At 38.9% G+C, this 27936-nt stretch overlaps 2 protein-coding genes across 7 annotated transcripts in view; one reads left to right on the top strand and one right to left on the bottom strand.

Moving 5' to 3' along the window:
• Nucleotides 1–537: 537 nt before the first annotated feature.
• On the bottom strand, nt 538–20737 carry GEN1 (GEN1 Holliday junction 5' flap endonuclease). 4 transcript variants are annotated; one of them, XM_040598921.1, is made up of 15 exons: nt 20494–20707; nt 20199–20258; nt 17291–17488; nt 14175–14361; nt 12832–13008; nt 12243–12353; nt 10208–10281; nt 9576–9664; nt 8621–8771; nt 8467–8503; nt 8283–8363; nt 6853–6983; nt 5018–5079; nt 4317–4460; nt 538–4088 (listed from the first exon to the last, which is right to left on the bottom strand). In XM_040598921.1, the coding sequence occupies exons 3-15, from the start codon at nt 17449–17451 to the stop codon at nt 2638–2640; spliced, it is 2856 nt and encodes a 951-aa protein (XP_040454855.1). In that variant the 5' UTR covers nt 17452–17488; nt 20199–20258; nt 20494–20707; the 3' UTR covers nt 538–2637. The 4 variants fall into 4 exon arrangements, with proteins under 4 accessions (XP_040454855.1, XP_040454856.1, XP_040454854.1 ...); XM_040598922.1 differs by lacking the exon at nt 20199–20258 and having other exon boundaries at nt 20670–20737; XM_040598920.1 differs by lacking the exon at nt 20199–20258.
• Nucleotides 20738–20804: 67 nt separating this feature from the next.
• Nucleotides 20805–27936, top strand: part of SMC6 (structural maintenance of chromosomes 6) — a 35837-nt gene continuing 28705 nt past the window's right edge. Inside the window, exons 1-3 of one of the 3 annotated variants that reach the window (XM_040598919.1) lie at nt 20821–20906; nt 23374–23530; nt 26636–26784. In XM_040598919.1, coding sequence (XP_040454853.1) covers nt 26641–26784 — 144 coding nt within the window. In that variant the 5' untranslated portion in view covers nt 20821–20906; nt 23374–23530; nt 26636–26640. Of the gene's footprint in view, nt 20907–23373; nt 23531–26635; nt 26785–27936 lie in introns of all 3 variants that reach the window. The other 2 variants (XR_005828538.1, XM_040598917.1) reach the window with 2 other exon arrangements.

Below are 27936 nucleotides of genomic sequence, written 5' to 3'. Positions count from 1 at the left end.
AAAACATTCAAGCTGGAGGGATGCTGAGATCACGAGTGACAGACCAGGTAAAATACTCAGGCTGGTAGGGTAGTTTTGCAGAAAAAATTTGCAGAAAAGTACTTGAAGAATAAAGCATCCTTTACTTGCCCTACCTCCATAGAAAGTGTATTTTTACTGCTTTAGATGAAGCACCCTGAAACAGCCTGTTTGGGCTGACCAGATCAGGTGATAAAAGAAGATATATTCACAGTCATCAGGCTGATGTGTCACATTCATTTATACTTACAGTCAGCGTAACATAATCTTGTAGGAATATTTCCTGCAGAAGAAAGTTATCTGTTACACCCACTCAATTTATTTAAACATCTTCACAAGTGTGAAAGGTTGCAAAGCTGTCAGCTTTGGCATGGTAAAAAATGTTTGAAAGAAAAATCATCCCTAATCCTTCAATTGAATAAATTACAGAAAGATGAGAAATGAAAACACTTCAAAAACTGTAATTTCCCTTCTGTAACAAATCACAAGTTTCAATCAAGCAACAATCACCCCCAACGATAAATGTTCTTGTGTTTATTTCGCTGCAGCGAGCAGATATAACTGAAACGAGAGGACATCCTATACAGCTGTTTCACATCTATTCCTGCTCCTAAGGTAGTGGCAGAAAACTTACACAAAATTGAGATGTGTTGCAAATGAAAAAATTGAAAATTTTCTGCTTTTCATGCTTGAACTGTACTTACAAAACCAGACTAATTTGTAGTGATAATAAGCAACAGTTTTTTCCCTGTGCAGATCTTAATATCTTATGATTGTATCTCATTTCTGGTTTCCATCATCCACAAAACACGAACTCATCATAATTCTAGCACAGTATTTTCAGCAAATCACCCATTAAATCAGTGACCTCAGCCAGATTTGGAAAACAGAAACCAAACCGCTCTTGCCCTCGAGTTCTAAAGAAAACACAGAAACCTACACACTGTGGGTAAAATTGTATGATCCCTCCCGCATGAGTGCATTCCCATATACTGGGAAGGGACAAAATTGAGGTCATCCACATGATCTTGGTGGTTTTATTAATGAAAATTCAAACTCTTGATTTCAACTTTCAGCGTTCACAATCAGCAACAAGAAAAAGAATCATACATAACCAATAACAATGTTTTCCCACAAGAAATGGTCTGATCTCTCCGCTACTGAACTGACCACTGTATAAGGAATCTCTCAATTTATGGTCCTCAAATCACTGCTACTCTTCTTCTCTTTCACAATTCTGTTCTTCTAGGATGCTCTCACATCAGCAGAGTGATTAGGTTTTCAAGAGACCATCTTCAAAACTGAAAATAAGTTCCCAATATATTGGGTTTTTTGCTTATTTCCATAATACATTTCTCATTTGGAAAAATCAACTATAAATAAACTTTTTCCATCTGCCCACAGAGGAAAATAAGAAATTGCCATTTTGATTAATTACATGTTGTATTATCTATAGACTGCCCATTCTTCCTTAAAAGACATCTGGAATTTGGCTTCATAACTTTTAAATTGAACCGACGGTTTCATTAAGGCACGGATATTCTAAATTTCTGTTGTTAATACTGCGTCTTGGTAGGAGCGGCCTTTCGCCTCGTTGGCCCATAGAAAGTTATGAACACTTAAATGCAGGGCAGGAGGCATATGCTAATAAGCTGTTGAAGACAACTTCTTTATGTACAAAACAGAGACTGCTTTATCATTAAAGAGGTAGGAAGAACACCTTCAAAAATGTAATTGTATTCAAGTTCCCCCTTTAAAAAAAATAAATTACAGACTATTATTCAAAGAATCTGCAATATCATAATTGTATTTTGATTTTCTGTAACTTAACCTTCATTCTATTACAAATTATTTAGATGAGATTTCATATCCTTAAGAAAAAATGCCCCAAATTATACATGTTTGATTAAAACAGCTATCAAATTTCCTTAACTATTAGATACGACAGCTACAAAACCAGAATATCCTTATATGGCTTATTCCATTCTTTGGAAGATGCACACACTCAAATTAACAGTTTATTTACAGGACATGGCAGATATAAATTTAGTTACCCTGCAAGGTGCATCTGCTATGTGTCTCTATCTCATCCTTCGGAGATAATCAACACAAGCAGCATCCCAGGATTTGAAAACCATTTTAAAACTAGCAAAATTAAATTAGTGGAGCAGAATGGAAAATTTCTGTTGGGAAGAACTGTATCACTTTGTCTTATTAAGAATATCGAAGAGCAGTGCAGGCACTATTTTAATGTCTGGTTTTATAAGCAGGACTAATAGTTGTATGCAAAATTCTCACAACTGGCTGGACAAAAATCTTTATTTCATAAACAGACCTTATGCTCCTTTGCATACTGTACCTTGATGCTTATGTATCAAGCTCAGCATGTAATCAAGTCCAGAATAACTGGCATTTGCCTACAAACAACTATATTTGGTACTTTTGCTAACATTTTTGTTTCAAACTTTTACTCCAGTATGCAGTATTTTGCAGCCCTTCTTATCCATCAAAACTGTGTCCACTAAAAATTCATAGAGCATACTACAGAAACTTTGAGCAAGAACTCTGTAAGAGCGGAAGGCTGAGTCAACTGTTATCATGATCTATTTTGTGGAGAACTTAATTGATTTTGAGTCTTCCTTTTAGTCTTTCAGACAGGGGAAGGGGACTGTCTGCCCATGCGTCAGTCAGAACAGCACTTCCGGCTTGCTGTGTGACACCAGAACCTGACCTCTCAAATGGTTCCTCTGCACTTGGGGAACAATAAACTTCCTCTACACAGGATGGTTCTGGAGATATTTGCGATGAGAAACTATTACTGATTTTTTTCAAACTGGTCGTTTCCATCTCCCTTTTAATTAAAAGGGCTGAATCACTGTTTGTTCTTTTGGTAGTAACAATGTTACTCCTTCTCTTTATAAAAGATTTTTTAAACTGACCAGGGTTCAGTTGCTTCTTCTGCTGCTCATAAATAAGATTTTTTTTCATGTTCCCATCATCACTGTCTTCACTAGAAGAACATTTGTTCTGACATACGCTCTTTTTAAAAAAAGAAGTTTTGCAAGTATTTTGAATACAAGCTTTTTTAATGTGATGGCCAGTTATGACATCTGCTGGTTTTGGAGGCACTGGAAGCATTTCACACCCAGGATGCCACGACTCTGTTTGCCCACTGAGGGCTAGAGATGTTGAACTGCTTCTATTATGGTCTTTTTGCACCATTTCAGCCAGGCTGTCAGCTTTTTTGTGCTGATCTTGATGAAAGTGTATGCTGGATTCCCTTGCATAGTTTTCTGATAGCACATTTTTACTTTCCTGCACTAGTTTATTTAACTGACATAAGGAAAAAGCATAATTTTTATCAGGATTCAACGTTTCTTTTGTTTGTTTAAAAGATTTCAAAGACTCCAGTTGCGTTACACCTTCAGACAACAAAGGCTTTGATGGAATTGAAGTCTTCTTAAGTATTCCCTCACTTAAAGACCACTTCTGAAGTTCTCCCATAGCATCATCTGAAACCATATCATCTGCACTATCAGAACGATGTTGATCAGACTGCACAGCATCAGAATATTCTGAGCTACTTCTTACTGTTTCATGACCTAGCAGATGTGAGCGTTTTATGCATGTAGTTAAGTGAACTGCTGGATCATGGGTATCACCCCCATGGGCTGGTGAAGCGGTGAGGAAAGTTCCTTCCCAATCGATACTGCGCAGTTGTAGATCAGTGGAAGAGGATGACATCCCTGAATTTTTAGGCAATTGTGCTGGCAATACAGATGAGTCAGCCAATGTACTCTGCAAGAGCAAGTAAGGTGAAGTCAGAGAAAGAGCAGCTGCTGATGCTGGCATCTGAACAGCTGTTACACAGGAAGCTGCAGCTAACGCTACATCTTTTGATTCAGTACTTCTCTGGTGTATCTGGTGTTCTGGGGGAGTTTTTATATCTGACGTGGAGTCTTGCACAGGAAGAATCCCACATCTAGACTTTAAATTCATTTGAGACAGGAGATCACTAACTTCATCACAAACATCTGGCAATTTCTTCCCTTTTGGTCTGTCTTTCCTGCCTGAAAAAAACACATAAAAAGGGCCTATCAAAATGACATATTAAACACAGTTCAGATTTCCTGCTGCTGAAGTATAAAACGGTAAGATAAAATCACAGTCCCTGCAAGATATGCCCTGATCGCGGCAAAACATGTTATTACTCAACAGTGGGAGAAATGTTTGTTGCTTTTTCTTCTTGTATTCTGGCAGGACCCTTAAGTTCATAAGAAATAAGCTTCTGGACTTACTTTTCTGTTTCTTCTTCAAAACTTCTGACTTCTCCACTTGATAAAGTCCAACAACATCAGGATAAGCAGCCTGAAACAAAGACTCCTCCTCCACCGTGACTACAAACAACTCCACAGGCTCATCTTCTGCATCAACATAATATTCTAAAAAAATCATGAATATACATTAGACAGGTATATAGACACATATCAAAACAGGGAATAAGAAAAACAACAGAAGATTTATGAGTACAAAGAAGGTATGTAAAAAGGTCAATAGTACAATGTTGAGATTTAGCTACAAGTAAAATCTTTTTCTTTTTGCCAGTCTCCTGGCACAAACAGGCACGCTAAAGGTAGAAATCTGTCAGCACAGAAAATTCTCTAGCTGGTAAACAGTCACAGCTTCAGGTGCATAATGAAATAAGATATGAAACACAGAGTCCAGGTCTTATTAACCTGTACCAGAAAAAGCACTTGAAGACTGAGTCCCTTGCTTTCTAGGTAGTTTGTTGGTTTTTTTTCTTAAAATAAACATTGCTTTTACTTTCAGGGTTATGTGAAATCTGATCCACATTTCCTATTGTTTTCACAAAACAGTTTGAATTCATCCACATGCCATTGCTTCATAATGTTGTCAAAATCTTCTCCTTTTTAAAGCATGCTTTTCTTTTTTCCTATGAACTCTTTTGTTCCACAATGTACACAGAAATGAGACCAACCTGGTTTTTGCCACTGAATTTCAAAACAAGGAATTCCATTTTTAACACGTGTCTTGACTATCCTGTAAGAACAAAAAGAAGCCCGTTATTTTGCTTAAATGGAAAATGAAAAATCTTAAGTTATCTAAAAATATTTCAGTACTCTAATTTGTAATGATTCAGAGGAAAAAAATATTCTTGTAACCGTGAAATTAATATACCTTTTAAAAAACGCACTACTTCTCTGTGTAAGTTATACAGTAAAATTTAGGGCCTAGACTTGAGTACTGAAACATTTTTTTTTTTAATGATATAGCTCAGAGGAGCATAACAAGAAATCAAAAAGCTATTCTGTAACAGACAACTGTAACGCTGACTCCTACAAACATCAGTTTGATACCTTCAACTAATGCCACAGAGAAGACTGTTGCCATAGACAGTAATTTTCTGAATGACCTGACATAAATTTCTGCATCATTTATATCCTTTGCAGGAGAGCATGAAGAAGATAAAGCATGAAATGAGCAGGGACAGCCAGTCTTTATGAGGTTTTTCTAAAAAACCAATTATCTACACCCCAGTTTAATAGGTTCCTACTGTGAAGAGGCTCCTGCTGAATCATCACCACATTTTTAAACATTTGTAAAAAAAAAAAATCTTCTAGAGCCCACATGATCTATCTTTGAAACCCCTGAAACACTAGAAAGTGTTATAAGCAGAGGATGTCAATTAGTTCATTCATCAAGGTAAATGCTGGTAATTTATCTATCTAACCCAACCAATCTCTCCACTCTTTTGAAAGGTAACACTGAATAGGAGAGCTTCTCTGTAAGTAATAACTTAACAGACTATGACACATCAACCCAGAAGAGACACTATTACATTGCTACTGACTATCCTCTGTCCCCCCAAATTACGGTCTATAAAATCTTGACCAGCATCAAGGAACACGGAAAAACTATTAACCTTCCTGCAATACAATAATTCGGGGGAGGTGGAATTTGAGTTTCATTTGGGAAACGAAACAGTCAGATACTAAAGCTAAAATAAGTCACAATTCCCTTCACACAGTGAAATTCACATTTACCAACAGACACAGTAGATTCTAAAAGTTTACATAAGTTTAAGAAAAGATCAGATAATTTAAAAAAATAAAATTACATAGAGGGCTGACAAGAACATAAGAAGGTACTACTTCTGGCTCAGAAAACCCTGAGTAACAGAAGCCTGGATGGTGGGAAAGTATTATAGGGGAAAATAGTTACATGCTTATCTTTCTTTTTCCTGCATATCCATTTTTAGTAACAGGACACTTGGTCATTTTTGTATTCCTAAATGCAGCAGTCCTGAATGAAAGTTTTGTTTTGAGAAGAAGGGGTAGCAGAATAGAACCATAACACAATGATTTCATCGGACACATAACACACAGACAGTCGGTAGGTCTGGTAAGAAATCAGAGACCATGACTGAACCTGCAGATGCTCATTTCTAAGCTTAGGTTCTTATTTTGAATTATGGAAGTCAATTACACTTCTGCTAAGAACCTGAGCAAAGGGTCAAACCTGTAACGCTAAATCTCATGTGCAGATCCAAGGAAACAGAATAAAAAATAAGCACAGGAAAAAGCAGGCATTGTCAGAATGAAAGGAAACTGCTATATATCTTATGCTACTGCTGCACAAAGTAATAATTGGTGTACTGATCTAAATTTTTACCTCTCCTCAAAATGAGCATAAAGCTTGAGAAAGAGATGGAAGAAAATAATTAAATTTCTGTAAAAAAAGGAAAAAAACCCCATGTTTTTCATCCAGCAGCAGAAGTAAACATATTAAGTTCAAGAAATCAGGCTACATTACCGTATTGCCTGCAGTTGTTTTGAATCAACATATCCAGATTTTCTCTGGATCATATCATAACGTGTCAATAGTGCTAACAGTTTCTTACAAGCATAATGTTTGGTCCATTCCATCTTCTCAGAAGCAAATATCTGTCAGTATAAAAAAGAAAAAAAACACCCCAAACTTTAAAACGTTCTTATTCTGTTAGATATCAGGCTTAGGCAGCTATCCTAGTAGGGACACAGGACTAAATACTGGAAAACTCCTAGAACGCTTTTATATATTACTGTAATGCCCAACAACATCTCACGGCCAAGGGAGGGAACAGTCATCCGTAACAGGGCAGATTCATTGGCTGCCAGTAACAAGCCAAGGGAACAGTTCTGTAGTGGCAGCAGCAGGGATAAGACAGTTGCTAAACCGTTTATCAGATTCAGATCAGCTACATAAGGATTTTGCATGTGAGAGAAGGATGAACACAGATTTTAATTAAAGCTGTATTACTTAACAGTGGTCTGTTATGGTATACGTAACACTTACATCATCAATCCTGGAAAATGAAACATTGTAAAGATCTGCTTTCAGCAATAAAAAAAAGACCATTTTTAGAAAACAATGCTAACATGCATGTATTAACACCCCCAGCTCCGCTGCCCCCCCCCCCCCCCCAAAAAAAAAAAAAAAAAGCAGCTTTACAGGATATTTATCCTTTCTTCTATGGACAGAGGAATAATAAACGACTTTTGAGCTTTGTGTGCTTTTAAGTAAAGGGCCTCTGAACTTCAAAGCTGGCAGTATTGTGCTAAACAGAAGCTTGCTCTCTGGTTTAGGGAAAACACTCAACATTCAGAATAAAAGCCACTTCTGCTTGTCAGATACAAAACCTGATTATTTCAACAGCAAAAATATCATTGAAAAAAAAGCTTAACATTAAAAAAAGTCCACAATCATTACTTGCTATAATACCCAAAGTTACCATATACACACTACGTCAGTAGGATGATGGAAGAAGCATGAGTGAAAACAAAATCTCTACCTGTTATGCCTTTATGAAAGGCGTATTAGAATAGAAAAGATAACATCCAGGATGCATATATTATGCCATATAACCCTACAGTAATTTATACACTGTATAGATAATGCAGCACTCAGCAACCCAATCTAGTAATACCATAAAGTGAAAAATAACACAATGTCAAGTGACACCCCCCCATCCCCCCACCCCAAGTTCTTTCTCTCTAAATACCTACTTCCATCAACTGATTTTTTTCAAAGTCTTCCATTTTAGGCTTTCAAAAAAATGAGGTATATTAAGAAGTTGTAGCAAGATTCTTTAATTCTTATTTCCACTAAAATTACCAATGAAGATCAAAATTATCACAGATGCCCTCCTTACTAATGAACAAAAAACAAGTACAGAGCTGAATATCCAGTATTTTGTTATATACCTGAAAGGACAATAAATTTGGCCTTTGACATTCCTTTATGTTGATCAATTTATTCTTGTTTACAAGAAATTCTTCAATAACCTTGAGATAAAACAAAAAAAGAGGCAGTTTAAGAGAGGGAAGAAAAATGAAGTTTCAATTAATTGATTAAAAAAAAACATCTGTAAATAAGCTTGTTTGTTACCTCAGAGAATGGAAAGCCCTCACAACTGTTGGCTTTTCTGCAGGTAAAACAAATGTGTTAGGAACTGAATATAAATGCTAAACCCACAGAATTTAAATGCTCACCCTGCACAAAACCACAGGGAAAAGCAGTTCAATTTTCATGACATTCCTACTTTCTGATGCTGTCCTCCACTGCACTTGCTTGTTTCACTCGCTCTGACTGATGCCATTCACAAGGGCAACTCTGTTTGGAGTCACTGGGTTTGCAGCATCTATCACTTTCACAGAATTTACATCCACTGTGCTCATGTTCCTTGTAAGATCCTACAGAAGCAGATGCACTAAGTGTGAGGAGAAAAGGTTTCCAAAATTTCCAAAATCTAATACTACAAATACAAAGCTCAGAACACATATGAAGCTAACATGAATAGCAGCTGTAAGCAGATCTGACTATATTAGTTGTATTTATGTATCTACAGTGAAAACTAACAAATACAAGCAAACTTTTTTTTTTTTAAACAGACTTTTCCCCCAAACAGTTTCAGATTTTATGCTGAAGACTTTATTACCTAAAAACTACAGAACTAGTCCATGACAACCTGGCCAATGGATATAAGTAACACGTTTGAAATAAGCTTTTCCTTCTCCAAGTGATGGGTTTGAATGGTTTCACTGACGAAAAATGCTACCAAAATGAGGTTCCTTAAGATTAATTTATTTTTAAGAAAACAGTGCAGCAAAACCCAGCAATGCTAATGTATTCAGTCCTCTGGAGGTAAGACCAGTTCAGGCAACCAAAGAAATCACTGCTTGTCAGTATAGCATACTTTATTGATAAAGTTAAAAAGGCAAATATCTGGGATCACATAACAGCATTGTGGTAACACTCCATCTGCTATCAACTAGTTTCACGTTTGAATAAAGGTTGTCCCCAGCCTCAAAAATAATTTATATACAATACACATATACAATATTGAAAATGTGAAGATAGCCCAGAAGTTGAATGACAAGAAAAACACTTCTTAATGCTAGTCATAAAAAAGCCCCTTACCACTCCCAACCCTACACATCCAGGACAAAAAGTAAATAATTAGGCTAAACATTAAATTCAGCACTTTTTACACTGACCTGGATGATGGCACTCAGAACAGTGAGTTACCCTTTTAACAACCAAAGGTGGATTATTATCATACTGAAATTCTTTCCATTGTTGAAACCTAAAAGGATGATATTAAAAGGATTAAAAAATACTTTAAACTTTCATACTTAAAATAAAACTTTGAAAAACAGTCATTATACTTCTCAGGCATCTACCCGAGAAACAGTTTTCCAATTTATGAAGGTTTTTGGTTTGTTTTTTTTTTTTACAGTATACTATATGACTGACTGATTTCTAGTATTGACACACAGTGATCAGAACCACAGAAAGCATTAGGTATCTGATGTCCTGATCCACAACCCGATAAGAAATCGGCAAAAGGCTCTCATCAGTTGCTATGACTTCCTTTCCAATATATCAATATACTAGCTCAAGAGCTAGAAGCCAGCTAATGTATAGAATAATTAAGAAGCTTGCCTAGCAAAACACATGATTCATTTAGAAAGCAAAGTAAGGAATGTGGTAATCTCTCCCTGTACTCCTTCCCACCCCACCGTCAAATCAGAGTATTACAAACGTTATTTTGGAGCCGAAGCACATATTAGTAAGCCTTCGAATAAAATCTAAGTACTTCAGAATACAACAACAATTTTCATTTTACCTTTGCAATAAGTTTTGACCTCGTAAAGTCTCAATTAACTTTAAAGCTTGTTCCTTCCCAACTCCTGGAACACCCTATAGAGATAGAAATATTATTTAAAGACTAACAAGAGTATTCCGATTTTCATAAAAACTGCCTTCATAACATTTATGTAAAGAAATGACAAAAATGATCCCAGATGTTGAGAATAAACTGAGAATATTCTTGACCAAGTCCCAAAGTCAGAAAAGGTGAGAGATTACAGCTATACTACCAGTGTAACGCAAAAGCTGCATAAAACATTCTTACACTCAGCAGCAACTCAGATAAAACCAGGTACAGAAAAAAGGTAGTAGAAAACAATAGGAAGATGTTTTGTTTGGTTTGTTTTCTTCCTTGCTATCTGCAACAGGACAACAATATAAAATACTGGTGACATTATTGCCAGATAACTGCCAGATTGCTGAAACTTTTCAGAATTGTCTTGGAAAGACAAGAAAAAGACAGATCTTTTGGATTTTAGAAGCAAAAGGCTGGAACTTAAGAGACGGAAGAAACCCAGTGAAAAGCTTTCACTCACAGGAAAGAGATGCTTTATGGCAACAGAAACAGCTTTGAATATTTGAAAACCTCAAGCACTTATACAAGATCAATTCTGAGAGGTGACAAAGAAAAGTGTAAGAGCATTTTCTGAAAAATGATTAAAACCCCCAGTAAAATAATAAAACCAACGAATTCCTTCCCTCCCTTTCAACAAAGGCTTGCTTGATTTTGATATTTACTCCATTATTACATCTGTAGCGTGCACATCCTTTATAGGAAAGGAGACTACCACTATGGATAATACTTAGATAGGAACAGCAAATATATTCACAGAATCACAAAATGGTTTGGGTTGGAAGGAACCTTTACAGGTCATCTAGTCCACTCCCCCGGGCATAAGCAGGGACATCTTCAACTAGATCAGGTTGCTCAGAGCCCCATCCAACCTGATCTTGGAGGTCCCTCTTCTAGAACCTTGCTCATAGACTGAAATCCAGAACTTTGTAGTAACCCCTAGACACAATCTAGAGTAAAAGTCAATTGATTCAAAACAATCAGAGGAGGGCCACAAAGATGTTCAGAGGGCTGGAGCACCTCTCCCTGTAAGAAAAGGCTGGGAGAGTGGGGGTTGTTCAGCCTGGAGAAGAGAAGGTTCTGGGGAAACCTTATTGCAGTCTTTCAATACTTAAAGGGATCTTATAAGAAAGATGGGGACAGACTTTTTAGTGGGGCAGGCAGTGATAGGAAAAGGGGTAATGGCTTTAGACTGGAAGAGGGTATATTCAGATTTGCAATAAGGAAGAAATTCTTTACTGTGAGGGTGGTGAGGCACTGGACCAGGCTGCCCAGAGAAGCTGTGGATGCCCCATCCCTGGCAGTGCTCAAGGCCAGGCTGGATGGGGCTTTGAGCAACCTGGTCTAGTGGAAGGCATCCTCACCCATGGCAGGGGGGTTGGAACTAGATGATCTTTAAAGCTGCTTCCAACCCAAACCATTCCGTAGTTCACAAATCATATATTTATAAACAATAGAATTATAAGGGGATACATCCAAACTGCATCCAGAGCTGGCATTACTAATAACTACAGTTCAAAATTATCACATTTAAGTCTTCCAAACAGCTTAGACACAGCTGTTTTTCTTATTTTCACAGCTGCTCTGCTAGGGATGTACTTATACACAAATGCTTATAAAGCATCCTCACAAACAACTGAATTCTCACACCTTTGCTCAATGCAATCAACTTATAAAATTTTGTCTTCACCTCTGTCATAGAAAAAGTCTGGAATAACATATAACAGTTTCAGGAAGATTAATGCTCATGAACCATTTTGGATTATCTGTAAGCCTTCACAAATGAAATTTACAGTGACTTACTAAGCACCCTCTTCAACTAGATCTCAGTAAACATGCATTGCATACAGTTTTGTCAGCATGCACACATCTCCCTTGATACAGTTTATAGTTCTTCAAAACAGTGTAAGTACCTAATAAAAGTAATTATATTGCTTACCTTTGGAAGATAATCACATCCCAGAAGAACAGCTAGCCCAATCAAAGACTCTCTGTCGCAGCCAAGCTTCTCCTTAATAGAGGATATTGTGTAACAGTCAAGATGTGGATCCTGCAAGAGAAATTTATCGTACATTTTATTTTTGTAACATCAGGGAAGGAACTGCTCTGAGTCACATTCAGTTGTGATTGCTTATTGACCCACATCTGCAGGAAACAAGTCTATCCCATAAGAGGGGTCTTATTGCAAAAATAACAGTTCTGGAATTTCAAGTTTTAAGTATGGGCATCAACTGTTGAAAACTGTTGAAAGAAACTAAAATAAGCCAAGAGGTGGTTTTATTGTTTACTACCTGTAGAAAAAGTGTGACAAGACTAATACTATCCAGTACTAGTGGCTGTGTAAGTAATCTCAGGATTGCTAGTGAATCAAACAAAACATTCCTGCCTTAAATGTACTACTTTAAACAAACCCAACTACTAGAGGATAAATGTGATAATATCTAAGTCATTGCTTCAAATCCCTTCTTTCTATTTCCTATTTTTGCAAGAGTCTAAAGAGAGGGTGGGAATGGGATGAGGTACATTACCTTGGCATTCATGGCAAAGTTCCTATAAACTGTCTGAGCTCCATATAGGAAGACATCTCCATCATTGGTAATGCAGCCATCAACATGTCCTTTTGCATTTAGGTATGCACACATCGCCTCTGCTTCCCCGGCTGCTTGAACGCAAGGGACACCTAAGCACTCCAGCAGTTCGAGACACTAGAAGAAGGAATCCAAAGGGGAAGGGAGAGTGAATGCTGAATTGGATCCACTTATGCGCTTTCTCAGGCAAAAGTGTATACAAAAACTGTTACTGCTGCACTGCCTATAGAACACTACATCAATACAAGCACTACTTTACCATAGTTTACTGTAACAGTGAAATGAAATACCCAACTAAAAGCAAAGTACTAGTTATAGGACTTAAACACAGCATGATTAATGGTTACTCCTTCACAAAAATCTTTATAATTTAAATAGATATTTAGGATTTTTTCAGAAGAGTAACAGAGGAATATTTATCTTTGATAAGCAACACTATTCACTAAAGTAGTAATACTGGGCTAGCACTGACATCTTTCAACAGGTGCCAGACTGTCTGAGAATATTGTTGACTTAGTAACATTAAACCACAGTATAGACATACTGACATACACTTCTTACAAATTTCAGAAAACAATAATTTTAGAACTTATGATTAAAACAGAAATTCATACATTCAATTTACTGAAGCCATGAGTCTCTATAAATTCTATTTCATAAAATTCTGGATAGATAAAAAGTGTATGTATCTGAAACAATGAATGAAGAAGAAAATCACTGAATAGGAAGTCTTTGCAACCAGAGTAATCTCAACCACCTATAAAGACAAGTACACAATCTTCCTTTTAGCCTAATCCAGCAGGTGTCCAACAAGTGTATCCTCTTTGCTATTCAACTACTTCACCAAATCGTAGACCTAGGTTACAAAACAGTTCGGTGTACCCTTTCAAAAACACACTAGCTTAGTTTACATAGGTACACAACACATTCCTGTTTTCCCATATACCCATCTAGAAAACAAACCCCAAGGTATCAATACTAACACTGTAAAAGAAAAAGAAAGCTCAATTTCTGTAATAAACACCCCATTATGACTGTGGCGCTCCACAGCACAACATGCACAGATACACATCAAACAACAAAACTATTCTGACATTGTCCCTCCTTCACAAGTTAACAGATGCTGTAAAGTCCAATTTCAAAGGCATGTGTTCCCTTAAAATTCAAAATTCTGTTGAAATTGGTTGTGTAGGAAACTATTGATTCTTTCAAGTTCTTGTATATAATTTGGTTAACATTTCTTCCTATCACATTGAAAATACCGAAACGCAGCCTACAATTACCTCCTTTAAAATGGCTTTAAATGAAGATCTCCCTGTTCTTGCAGCTCCAGCTTTCTTTGAAGGTCCATAGCGCATCTCATTCCTCTTACTCATGGTGTCTGCTTTCAGCCTGGGAGCCTCTCCTTCCATGACAAACACTAGTTTAATTCCCATTGATGTTAAGAAAGAGAACCGAAAAAACAGGTTTCTGCAATAAAGCAAGGTGTTCCATAAGCTGCAGAACTAGCGAAGATCGATTTCTTCAGACATTTTCCTCATATTCCTCAGCAATAACCTTACCTTTCTCTCCACCTTTTATGATTCCCTCACCCCCAAGCTAACAGATCTTTCATCTATATCCCTGTCTTTGGCTGAAGTTGTTTTACTATGAACTTTACAAAATTCCCAAGAAAATACCACATAAGAATAAGAAAGATTTTTTTGGGTGTAAAAACATAAGCAAATTTAAAAGGCTTAATAAAAAACATTCAATATCCAAAGTCTGCTTCCAAACTCATTGCCACATTGATTCTTTTATATCAAATTTTAATCCCAAATCTCTCAATACAGGTACATCGATCCTGAGGTGACTGAATGCTGTAGTAATTAGACAGACTCATGGATGCCATTACCATGCAAATTTATTTCATATGCAAGCCGGTATCACTGACAGGTCAAGTTGTGGAGATCAGTGAAAAGTGGCATTCCTCTGGGGTCAATACTGGGACCAGCGCTGCTCCACACCTTTGTCAGCAACACAGACAGCGGGATCGAGCGCACCCTAACCAGGTTTGTCGACGACACCAAGAGGACTGGTGAGGCTGACACAATGGAGGGAAGGGATGACATCCAGAGGGACCTTGACAGGCTTGAGAGCTGGGCCTGTGCGAACCTCATGAAGTTCAACAAGGCCAAGTGCAATGTTCTGCACATGGGTCAGGGCACTCCCAAACACAAATAGAGGCTGGGCGGAGAATGGATTTAGAGCAGACCCCACCTGGAGTACTGCATCCAGCTCTGGGGCCCCCAGCACAAGAAGGACATGGACCTGTTGGCTTGAGTCCTGAGCAGGGCCACAAAGATGATCAGAGGGCTGGTGCACCTCTGTGGTGATGCAAGTCGAGGCGGACTTAAAAGAAACACTATGTCTGCGTGGCTGGGTTCGGACAAAATGGCCTTTATTGTTTATACAAACTATTTATGTATCTTAGACAGTGCGGGTGTTAGACCCTGATAGGTTTTTGTGTCCTTCCTCTTGCTTGCTATTTGCTGTTGCTGTAGGTGCCCGTATACTGTGGTTCTAAGTTCCAATTCTTCACATCCTGTTTACATACCTGACAATTTGTGGCTGTCTTAAAGGCACACGGCTAAGTCTTTGAGGTCAACTAACTTATCTGCAGATCCGCTGCAGACCCCAACACACCTCACCTATGAAGACAGGCTGAGAGAGCTGGGGTTGCTCAACTTGGAGAAGAGAAGGTTCTGGGGATACCTGACAGCAGCCTTCCAGTACCTAAAAAGGGCCTACAAAGAAGCTGGAGAGGGACTTTTTAGCAGGGCAGGTAGTGATAGGGCAAGGGGTAATGGCTTTAAACTTGAAGAGGGTATATTCAGATTGGCAATAAGGAAGAAATTCTTTACTGTGAGGGTGGTGAGGCACTGGAACAGGTTGCCCAGAGAAGCTGTAGATGCCCCATCCTTGGAAGTGTTCAAGGCCTGGTTGGATGGGGCTTTGAGCAACCTGGTCTAGTGGAAGATGTCCCTGCCCATGGCAGGGGGTTGGAAATAGATGATCTTTAAGGTTCCTTCTAACCCAAACTACTCTATGATGATGAATTTTGTAAGGAAGCAATGATAATATCTAGTCTACAATAGTAAAATTGAGAGCAGTTAACGTCAGACAACATATACTCTTTCCAGTAATTTCAGGATCAATCTTTCAAAAGGAGTGGACCAAACATTTCCATCTCTTCAATGACATGGAAAGACCATTACTCTGTACAGACTTAATTCGTACATTTGCTATTGGTAAAAAAGGATAAAGTGATCTTTTGAGGCTAGTCCTATTTCCAAAATAATATTTAAAAAAATATAAAATCACTTACAGTAAGTTTCTCTAAAATACTTAACAAAACAGTTTAATTTCCATCTGCCTGAAAACATGTCTTTTTTGTTTTGGTTGAAATCTGTTCATCCCTTTGTCTTGCCTTGGGAAGACTGCATAGCGAGCTGGACTGATGTTTCCATTCCACTGAAAAAAGGACATCCTAACTAATGACTTTAGTGATGCTTCAAGTTTTACAGTTATTCATCCATTTGGGGTCATAAGCATAACATTTTAAGAAATTATTCTCAGAAGAGGCTGATATTTCATACCAGCTGAATTTAACAGAAGCCACAGCAACATCTAACAGTAGCTAGTAACTAAGCATTCTTGAGCTAATCAGTAAGATGTCATTTATGAAAATTTGTATGTACTTTCACTTTTGTCAGCATCATTTGCAAAAAACAGTGCTTTGGAGTTACAGTTGCTTATGCTTGCTTACCCCTTAAGTATGTGATTCATTTAAATTAAAAATATATTCTTCAAGGTTGTTCATAAGCCTGAAGAATAATTTAAACATATTTAATTCAACATGGGGTCTAACTAGAATTTTAATTTATAAGCCAGATGACACTAGAGCATGCATGACTTATTATGGTCATGACTAGCATCCAAACCTCTGTGATGAACAGTTGAAACTCCCATACTACATTGCATCACAGAGCCTCAGAAATATACAGGAACTAGCACACTGATCTGTGTTGCTTGATAATCCCTGTATCACACAGTGCTATACTACAATAAGACAAACACGGTTCTGCTTACATCCATCTCATCCTTATCTACAGTTGAGACCTCAAGACAAAGTAGGCTGGGCCCAAGAACTTCTATTTGCAGCAGACCATTAAGTTGAATTCAGCCACTATAACAGAGTCTTCACTTCGAACCATTTACTTATGTAGTACAAGTGGTAACAACAGAATCAAAAGAGTCACATGAATCTCAGAGGTAGTCTTAAATTTGGAATAAGTATCGTACCTAAATTATGCAGCTCCAAGATGTTTGGCTACAAGTATTTATGTGGATATCATACCTCAGATATGGCTTGGTAACTACTCCAATCATCTTTTTAACCGTCTGTGCTTCACAAACCCACAGACTTAAATCAACAGCAAGTGTTTTTCCCTTGAGTCTGCTCAAGTTGACAGGTTGTCTCACAGGCTCAAGGATTTGCCACAGATTAGTCACTCCCATTGTCCTAGCTTCTTTGTTGTCAGCACAAAGGTTTCAGCTGTGAAGACCAAGCAAAATAAAATACTTTCAGAATGTAACATGAAATATGACATATTACGAACACGAAGTTCAGAAAATAAATATTTAGTCATTATCAGTTTTACTTTTATAAGCCAAGAACACTTTCAATCAAGCCTTCTAAGTGTGTAGTGACTTCAGTTCACAGATGGTTAATTACTAAATACCTTCTTTGGACTGTACATTTTCACTGCTAATAGCCTGAACTTAAATGAAACCAAACATATTTGAGGGGATAAAATAAAAAACATTCATTTCCAAGTCTCATGTGTCCCTTACACATCGACAATCCAAGCTTTATTTAAAAACAAAGAAAACCCACACCTCTAAAGGGAATTACTTCCTGATCTGAAGTGGTAGGACTCACATTAAAATGCTTCTGTTCAAACATAAGTAGCTTAAAGCTACTCGAAGAATATTTGCAATAATGACAGAATATAAAACTTTTCGTACTATTCCAAGATGACATAAGGAGGGATAATGGCCATAGATTATAGCTGGGGAAACTCAAGTTGGACTTCAGGGAGGAAAAAATAAAATATATATTAAAAAAATCACAGAGTACTGCAACACTGGTTTCCCAGAGGTCACAGAATCTCCATTCCTGAAGATTTTCAATATCCAGCCAGTATACTGTTTTACTGGTTAATCCAACACTGGTGGAAGTCCGCCTCTGAGCAGGGAATCAGCATTTATGACCTCCAGAGGCCGTTTCCAACAAACATTTCAACATTAATAACACCGTGTGATTGCAGAAACATGCCAGTCTGCACATTTTTACAATTTTAATTTTGGTATTGTGTTATTGGCACTACTTATAATGAATGCCAGCTGAAAACATGCACCTATTAGGTGGCATATTTCTTTGTCTCTTAATTAACTTAATTTACATAGCTGTATTCTCCATGCTTCCCCACTACCAGATTTAATTTTCTTCCCTTTTATTATTCTTCTGGTTTCCATACCTTGCCAGTTCTAACAAATACTCTGCTTTTCACAAGACCAATCTATTCCTGCACAGTCTTATTGTACAAAGTTTGCCTTATGCTTAGCTCTCTACTCTTCCCTCTTCTTCCTCAATATTAGAAGATAAAAATCAAATAAAATTCGGAATGTTTTGTATTTCTTTCTTCCTGATTTTGATACTAGTGTATACTCAGGTAAAATAAACCCTTCCTTTGAATAGGCGATGACTAGATTAGCTAGCTACCTGTGCTCTAAGACCTGCTTATGATGCACGAGGAGCTACGCCACCTTGTGGTACCCAGCCATGTTAAATCCAGCAGTCTTCCACATTTAACACCATCACAGCCTGTCAGAACAGCAAGCCTGCCTTTGTAGGGTGCACTGTTTGATACTCTAGAACTGTTACAAAGCAAGGCAGCTAATCAATTCCAAGTTGTTTTTAAATCGCATTCTTCTGTTAAGATCTACTTTCAAAAGAAACAGTATTTCTCTAATCCATTTCTTTGAGTACTACAATCACTCAACCTGATTTTAGCTGCACATCTACTCGGCATAATGTATTGCTTTTGTTGTTGTTATCCCGAAGTACATAAAATGAGTTAAAAGGACAAATAACACATGCAAAAACATGGCGTAATTTCTTGAAGTCCAGGATAATCAACCTCTGCGATGCACAGGGTAGGCTAACAAAAGCTGTCCAAACTTCTCAAAGACAAGTGTGATATTCAACTTCAGCAAGATTTCTTGAAGTCCACCTAGAATTTTGATGTTATCACCTGGTTCCTGCCAGTCTGCATCAACGCAAATTTAAAAAAGCCACTGTGTTAGTTGTTTCCAAATATTTTTTTGGAACTTCACATGGTACTTAATTGGCAAGATAGACACACTACAAACTTTATAGTCCATAAGATTGAGAACAATAAAGAAAAAAAAGTATAACCCCCTGAAAATTACAAAAAAACCAGGGTTTTTTTTCCATTATGAGATAATTAATTATTGTTATTTGAGGACAAACGTTCTCCCTACCCCTATTCAATATATATCTAAAGTTGAGTTATGAAAGCCCGAGTCCCACCAGTCTTTTTTGAGAGCATTTAGTAAAATACTTAGATCTGGATCTTGTATACAAACACAACTACTACTTTTAACAGAAGTTATCTGTCTGCTCAGATTTTCTTATTTATCACAAGCCTCAAATCTGCTTTGAGAGATGGTAACTTCCAAAGGGTGACTGATCCTGGGTTTTTTTTTCATATACTTAGAAATCACTGAAGACATCATGGTATTTTAAGATCACTGACCAAAAATATAAACTAAAAAAACCCAACTCAAGACCTCAGAGAAAACCTTCTGAGTTTTTCACGGGGCCAGTATGTGCTACAGCTATATATCTTATACTAAGTTGTTTTTGGTTGGTTGGTTTTTTTGTTTGTTTGTTTGTTTTTGTTTTTTTTTTTTACACAGTCAGAAAAGTAAGCCAGTTACTTGAAAATAACTACATAAGACATATAATGCTGAAATGTAATTCATACAGATATGCTTTCACCTATTGCCAAGGAAATTTGCAAAGACTGGCAAGCATAGCTTTAAGCCTGACCCAGAGGTCTCTTGAAAAAAGGAAGGAAAAAAACCGCACGACACGTTTATAACAACTCTCCCATTCCCTCTCTGCGCTGCTGCAATACTCCAGCACTTGGTACAGCTTTGCCAATAAACCTGAGCACCTAAAGCAAGCAGTAGCATGTTTCATCATTCACAGATTCCTCCTCAAATATTTTTTCCCCCTAGATAAAAACAAAACCGAGAAATTGCATGGAAGTGACATAACAAGACGCACAGTCATCTTGAACACAAACATCTGGAATTCCCGCCTTGATGCGACCTAGATAATAACGCACCACACAGCCAGGAAGAGACACTTCCCTGACCCACTGTGAGATGAACAGCCTTTGGGCGGGCTCTCCCTGACCCCCGGCCCCAGCCCGGGGCAGGGGTCCGCTCCCTCGCAACGCTGCCTACCTCCCGCCCGCGGGCGGACGCCTGCGGAGCCGAGGCTGCGGCGCCTAGAGGCTCCCGACACCTCCCCAGGGGAACCCGGGCGGCGCAGGGGACCCGGCCAGACCTAGTTCCTAACTCCTAAGACCCCCACGGAAGAGGAGGGAAAAGGAAGGGATGAAAGCCCCGCGGCCGCTCACCCGCGCCGCGTTCCGCAGCCCTGACGGTCGTGCCGGCCGCGCGCCCCGCCTCAGCGGCAGCTCCGCCCCCTCGAAAATGGCGGGCTCTCGGAAACGGCCCCGCAGGGCGGGGGCAGGAGCGCGCAGGCGCCGCGCCCCCGGTTCCTCTTCCGTCGCACCCAGGTATCGGCGCCGTCCATTGGTGTGGTTGTGGCGCCGCGTGGGGTTCGGGACCTGCCCGGCGGCGCTGAGGAGAAGGTAGGGTGCGGGGCTGGTGCTGCCGTGGCTGGGAGCGGCTGGGAGGAAGGGTCGGTCGGTCGGTCCCAGGGTACCGGCGGTGCTTACCCTCGCCCCGGCGCGCCGAGTCAGAGCAGTGCCGGGCCGGGACCGCCCCGCCCCGCCGGTCCTGCCCGCGCCGGTGTGGCTTTCGCAGGCGGTTTTGGCGGGCACGTTAGTGGTCGGAGGTGGTTTTTGTCCGGCATGGTCGCTGTGCCTGGCGTGTGGGCTTCCTGCCGGGTGCCCCCGGCTTGGCCCGACGGCAGCCGGCGCTGCGAAGGCGGGGGAGGCGGGTACGGAGCGGCGAGCGGCCGCCGCCCGCGCTTTCCAGCCGCCGAAGGGCCGGCGTCGCTTCTCTGGGAGGTGAGCGGGTCTTCCAGGTGGCCTGGAGAAAGCGCTGGGCCACGCAGCAAATAACTGTGGGATTGGAGGTGCGAGTGGGGGGATTTTTGCCCCCGCTTTCCTTTGTCCTTCCCTGTAGCAGAGGGGGAGCTGCCTTCTGCGCTGCTGTGTATGACAGTGCTGCTCCAGGGGCCCGGGGGTGGTGGGGGCTGCTGGTGCATCGCCTGCGAACGCCTTTGGAGAGGAGCCCTGAATGCCAGCCGTGCCCACGTGAGGCGCCTGTTTTGGGTAACCCCTAAAAATACTCGGCACTCCACTGCTGTGCATGAGGCTGGGCTTCCGCCTTCAGTCATCTGGAACGTGCCTTTTTAAGGACAACCATAGCGAACGATCCGTTCATTATTATAAACTGCTAGAGTTAATTTGTAACTGATTTATCACCATCTTTGTTTAAACTAGTGTAGGTCAGCAGAAGACCACAACTCTTTTCTTCCTCTTCTCCCACCCTGCGCTTCCTCCCGTATTTTGCATTCATCCCGCCACAGCTCTGCTGCGATGTCCTTTTCTCTTCCCTTGTTTTGCTACCTGGACAAAAGGCAGGCTGGGTTGCGGCTGGCCTGGATGCAGAGTAGTTTAAGTGGGTGTTTTGAGTGGCACCCACTTACCTTACAGGGACACCAAGGCTGGCACGAGGCTGCTGGAAAGCCAGCGGTGTGGTTTTGGTGGCAGTGGGTTGATTGTGTCTGCTCTGGATGTGACCAGCGAGGTAGGGAAAGGGGAAAACAGCTGTAGAACTTGCATCGCAATGCAAGTTGTGGGAAGAGATGATTAAGTTGAAACATGGGTGGATATCACTGTATGTTGCTTCCAGGGGATGCAGCCTGTTTTCCTATGATGTTAACAGGGTAACATTTAATAGTCCTAATAGTTTTATATAGCACATTTGGAGATTGCATTTTTCTTTCACGCTTTCATTACATGCATAAAAATTAATTGCAATAATTGGTAGCAATGCTGTGATGTTTTTATAATTGGATCTGCCTTGCCCTTATTTGCTTTCAGTTTATACCTCCAGTCTTTATTCCTAACTGCTTTTACATTGCATCATAGACAAAACAAAAGCACTGATTTAATAGAGAAAATGAACTTTACTTTCTGAAAGACAGTTGGTTTCTCATTTGAATTATTGATGTTCCTGAGTCTGTCATAGCAAATTTCCATTAACATAGTCCTACTTTATATTGTAGTATAAACATCGGTTTAGTTTTCAGTTTTTAAATATGATGCCCAGTCCATTAAAAAACCTTCTGTTAACGTTTGTCAATAGTGTCCATTGTTGGCTTCCCAATGCTCCATTACATACCTTAAAACACTTGCAGTAATGTGTGGCTGTGCCAATTTAATTGTTTCCAGTATAGCACTGCACACTTTAAAAACCTTCAGACAGTTCAGCTGCTTTTCCTTTGCGTTGAATTTTTTTTCCCAAACAGTTGTAAAACTTATGGTAAGTGGTGCTGAGACTGAAATCGACTATTTTTTCAATTAAAAATTTAGTGAAGAAAATTAGGAGTGTCATGTTACAAGAATTTTGGGAGGAATTAATGTAAAAAAGACCTGTCAAAAATTTCAAGATGGTCTAAAGATAAAATTCAAACGCTTGTGTCATTTTTGTAGTATTTTTTTTTATTTCTTGATAAATTCTTCCTTTAACTTTTAAAGCTTTGTTTCTTGTGAAGTCTTAGTAGTGGATTCCTAGTTTCTGCAGTCAGTTTCTCCTTCCTTACGGCTTTTTTGTACCCAGTGTAGCTATTACATCTATTGGTACTTATAATAACTTCTGAGGCTACTTCAATGCAGTTTGCTTGCAGTTCCAGTTAAGTTTTGTTTGCAGTACTAGCTCTTCAAGAGTTCTGAGGTGCAGACTGTTCTGCCCTTTGCCTTCATCATGCTTAGATTACATGAGTGAGGTTTCTTCTAGGTTATTTTGGCCTGTTTTATATTCTTTTTCTTAAATGTCCAGATGGTATAGCAGTGGAACTCATAGCCCTGATCTTTAGTTTGGACATTAGTAATTACATTTTAATCTTGTGCTTTCTCTTCTTTCTAGAAAGAGATTTTAATAGAACAGCAGATCGAATGAATGCTTGTCTTGTTATTTGAGTGATAGGTAAATTCCAAGAGCATCCAAGTAACTCTTTCCTGGTCTGAGTAATTTAAGCATGAAGACATTTCTATGTAGGAAACTGAAAGTAGCATAGTGAAAGGTATGTAAACTGAATGATGAAGTGTGTTTGCTCCTTGGTTTCTATGTGTATGGTGTTAAACTACATCACATAAAATGGAAGTTATAGATTCCCTTTAAATATTTAATGGACATAATAATAATTATCCAGTATTTGATCTTAAATCCCTGCCATACATAATTATTGCAAGAGTATCAAATTGAAAATTTAATGCATTTCTGCATTTGCTTTGAATTTTGTTCATGGCACTTAATGGAAAGAGATGCATATTAATTTTTCTTTATCACTGAGAATGCTGTGTCAAAGAAAATTAATGAGGAAATTATTAGACGGTATTTTATAAAACAGTCAGTGAGCAGAATAGAAATTAAATACCCTTTGTAACAATGTAACAGGTTTTAATATCTGTGGTGTTTCATATAATAAATGTTACTGTCTGTGATGCTTGGTAGTATGAGCTATCTGACCTTCTGTCAGTTGCAATCAGGCTATGGTTTGACCAGAACCTGAAGCTGCTTAAAAAAGCATCTCTTTCCTCACAGCGACCCAAACGTACAGATCTGCATGGTGAAATGGTTGGGGAACTTAATCTAATTTGAAAAGAAAGTTTTTTTTCCTGCATTAATTTTCAGTAGAATCAGTGCCTTGAGACAGCTTATTATTCTGCTGCATAAAGAGCTGCTTGAACTCAGGGGGATGAGACAGAAACAGAAAAGGCAGAGGGAGGAAAGACTGCTCCTCTCCCTTGCAGTGCTAGTTCTTAGGAGTAAAGTTGTAATTTAACAGTCTTTATTTCATTGAGTTCTCTGTAGATTCCTCAAGTTACTAATCTTAAAAGACAGAAGGTGGAGCGAGACCCACAGGGAAGCTCCGGGAGGGCCTGAAGGCGTTAACGAGGGAGCCCCGTGGGGCCCTGGGGCTGTGCACGGCTCAGCTGGAACCGCTGTGCTGATCCACCCAGCTTTCTCACACCTCCCCTGCAGGACACTGGAGGTGATGTTAGGAACTGTTAGGCTGACCTGCCTGCCCTCTCCTGGATTGTCCCATCTGTCGTGTGGGACAAGGGAGTGATCACTTGTTACTGTTAAACGCATCCGTGACTAGAAGTGTTCTGGTGTCCAAGCCCCCAGTGCGTTCACTCCATACAGTCAGTTTGGCCTCTAACCATGACACGTGGTATCAGCTGAACATGCAATGTCTCTAATGCTGGACATTGTTTCCATTCCTGTACCCCACCTCATTTAAAAAGAAATAATATTTTTATTTATTTTTATAAATAAACTCTGCCTACTCTTAGGTCATGTGCCATGCAGTGATCTTTCTATAGCAGTGGATATTCATTATATTTAATGCCTCTGAATTTTGCTTGAATTGGTCGGATGCATTTAAGTTAGTTGCCATCTTTCATAAAAGGGAGCTCTAGTGAAATTCTAGTAAACAAAGTTGTCTGAGTAGGAGAACATACTCAGTTTCAGAAACTTTTTGACATCAGAAAGCTATGCAGCTGATGTCAATTTTATCCTGTTTTGGACACTGTACTGGTTTCAGCTGAGATAATTGTCTTCTTAGTAGCTGGTGCAGTGCTGTGTTTTGGATTTGGTGTAAGAATAATTTGGTAACATGTTTTTAGTGGTTGTTAGGTAATGTTTATACTAAGTCAAGGACTTTTGAGTTTCTCAGGCCTTGCCAGTGAGAGGGCTGGAGGGGACACAGCCAGGACAGCTGACCTGAACTAGACAGAAGGATATTCCATACCATAGAATGTCATGCTAAGTATATAAACTTTGGGGGAGTTGGCTGGGGCCTGCTGGATTGGGGAAACTGGCTGGGCATTGGTCAGCGGGTGGCGAGCAATTATATTGTGCATCTGTTGCTTGGTGGTTTGTGGTTTTTTTCCTTCCTTCCTTCCCTTTGGATTTTACTCTTCTCCCCTTCTCCCTCCTTTTCATTATAATTGTTATTAGTCATGGTGGTGGTGTCATCCCTGTCTGCCACCCCCCCCCCCCCCCCCCTTTTATTTTATTTTAATTATTAAATTGTTCTTATCTCAACCCTCAAGTTTAACATTCCTGCCTGATGCTCCTTCCTGTCCCTCTTGCCAGGGGGCAGGGGGGAGTAGGCAAGTGGCTGCATGGTACTTTAGTTACTGTACTGACTGGGGTTAAACCGTGGCAGACGCCAGTAAGTGACTTTACTGGCAAGTAAGAAGACTGTGCATTGCCTTTGTATAAAGAAGACCTTGCTTCTATTTTGGGGCAAAAGTATGTGAACTTCCATGTTTTGTGTAATGCTTCAGAAATCTAGGTATGAAGAATGTAGTATATGCTTTTGGGGGACTAAAAACTGCCCTAAGGTTTACACTTACAGAAAATGTGAGATTTTGACTAACCTTGATGCCTTTCGTTTCAGCTTTGTGACTTTAGGAGACCTTGTTACTTTTGCAAGATTCATGTCTGATCAGGCATATTAATGCAGGAGTCTGTGCATTATTTATCGATGTGTAGGGGAAGTATATATGCGTGTTCTCTTCATAGGGAGTTGTTAGTTCATCAGTGAAACAGCAGCATTTGTTTACCATCATCACATTACACTGCCTCACAAGAACAGGGTGGCTGTGTGCAAGGAACAGGACAGGAACAATGCTATGAATCTAAATTTTCCTTTGTTCTAATTTTGTGTTCTGCATATTAATTTTCTAGGCATTTGTCAACAACATATAATTAATATGTTTTCTTTTTGGATGTGCAGCTCGCTTTAATCAAACCTGCTGATCATGCTATGATAGTTACATGCTTTTTGACTCCATTACTGACTAAAAACTATTACTAAGTCTAATGTATCAATGAAAACGGAATCAAGGTTGATTTTGTTGTCAATCAACAAACAAATTCAGCTTGATTAGGATAATGCTAGTTGTGTTTCTTTTGTTCTAACACAACTTCTTCATAGTAAGCTTATGCTTAAATTCACTGACATTTCAGTTTTGAAAAAGTATGTTTGTTGCGTTGTTTGCTGTGATTTTAATTTTTTTTACTGAATTAAATAAATTGGTATGTCTGTGCTATCACCTGTAGGTATGTTTTCATCTAGAAGACTGAAACCTGCACTGTTTCATTTATTTTTTAGTACTCATGGGTAAGAGAAAGGAAGAAAGTATTTCAGAGACTAGATCCCGTAAAAGGCAGAGACAAGAATACACAGAAGAAAACAGCGATGAGTCTAATCAAGAAGAAAATTCACAGTCATCAGTCGATACTAATTTATCTTCACTGTTGGTAAGTTTTCTTGTATGTTTTCCCCAACAACTTTTTAAAAAACATTGATACAAAAAAATTTCCATGCCTTTGGTTGATGTTGAAATAAGTATCTTGCATGTAGGCTTCAGTGGAACCAATATAAAAGGAACTACAGGTAATGTCAGTGATGAGGATTTCCGTGTGAGTTTGTTCTTACCTTATTTCTTTTTGGGTCATCTAGTTAAAACACCTGTTCATAAAATAACGGTATTTTGGTTTTATAGAATGAATACTTTTGAAGTTGTCAAATAAACAAAATGTTTCCTCAATTTGGTTGATAGAAGTATGGTATATTTTGTTTATGGTTGTAGTAAAAGCAGAGAAAATATTTAGAAAATAAGTTATTTACTAAAAGAAGTACCAAAGACTTGTTTGTTTTGCATAGCTGACACTTTCAAATGTCTAAAAAAAAAAATCTAGTATTTGAAATGCATATTTTGATGGAAATCAAACTTGAAAACAGGAATACTATTTTTTTTTCTGCTTTTGTGTAATAGTTGAACTCTAATTTGATGGAGGATTTAAAAAAATAATTTATGAGTGTGGAAATACAGTCTTATGTATTTAGTTTGGACATTAGGAAGCATTTCTTTACCAAGAAAGTGGTCAAACAGTGGAACAGGCTTGCTCTGTGATGGATGCCCCAAGCCTGTCAGTGTTTAAGAGGCATTTGGAGAATGCCTTTAACTTTTGGTCAGTGCTGAATGGGCCAGGTAGTCAGACTAGATGATCATTGTAGGTCTCTTCCAACTGAAATATTCTATTTTGTAAGACACCATGGTTGATTTTTAGTGTGCAGAAACATTATTCCTCACATAATTTTTTTGAACTGCAGCTGGTCTGTGTCATTGGTTTATTTATTTTTCCTGAGGACTTTGTTTTCTTAGAAAACATTGCTTTGCTGAAGCACTGCCAATAAAAGTAGTTTCCTGTCAAAACAATACTTTACCAGTTGAACAGTGGGCAATGTCACTTTCAGTTTCATTTCCCCATTCCTGATCTAATTTAATTTCTGTTGTTCTAAGCTGTGCTAAAATTTCTCACAAATAGTATTATTCAAGTAACAAAAAAGTTTTTCTGTGATGCTCTTTATTACTGCTCTAACAACCATGTAGAATCTATGATACTAAT

This window comes from Falco naumanni, chromosome 6 (genome assembly GCF_017639655.2).
Source record: "Falco naumanni isolate bFalNau1 chromosome 6, bFalNau1.pat, whole genome shotgun sequence".
Lineage (NCBI taxonomy): Eukaryota > Metazoa > Chordata > Aves > Falconiformes > Falconidae > Falco > Falco naumanni.
The sequence above is the reverse complement of the archived record's forward strand: the minus strand, read 5'-3'. Positions and strand labels throughout refer to the sequence as shown.

What these genes read in the sequence shown, in the direction of transcription:
- GEN1 (XM_040598922.1), bottom strand. Translation starts at nt 17,451, where the DNA reads ATGGGAGTGACTAATCTGTGGCAAATCCTTGAGCCTGTGAGACAACCT. An exon ending in GTTACCAAGCCATATCTGAG is followed by an intron (nt 14,362 to 17,290) that starts GTATGATATCCA and finishes GCTTTATTGCAG; the next exon opens with AAACCTGTTTTTTCGGTTCT. An exon ending in GATGTGATTATCTTCCAAAG is followed by an intron (nt 10,282 to 12,242) that starts GTAAGCAATATA and finishes CTATCTCTATAG; the next exon opens with GGTGTTCCAGGAGTTGGGAA.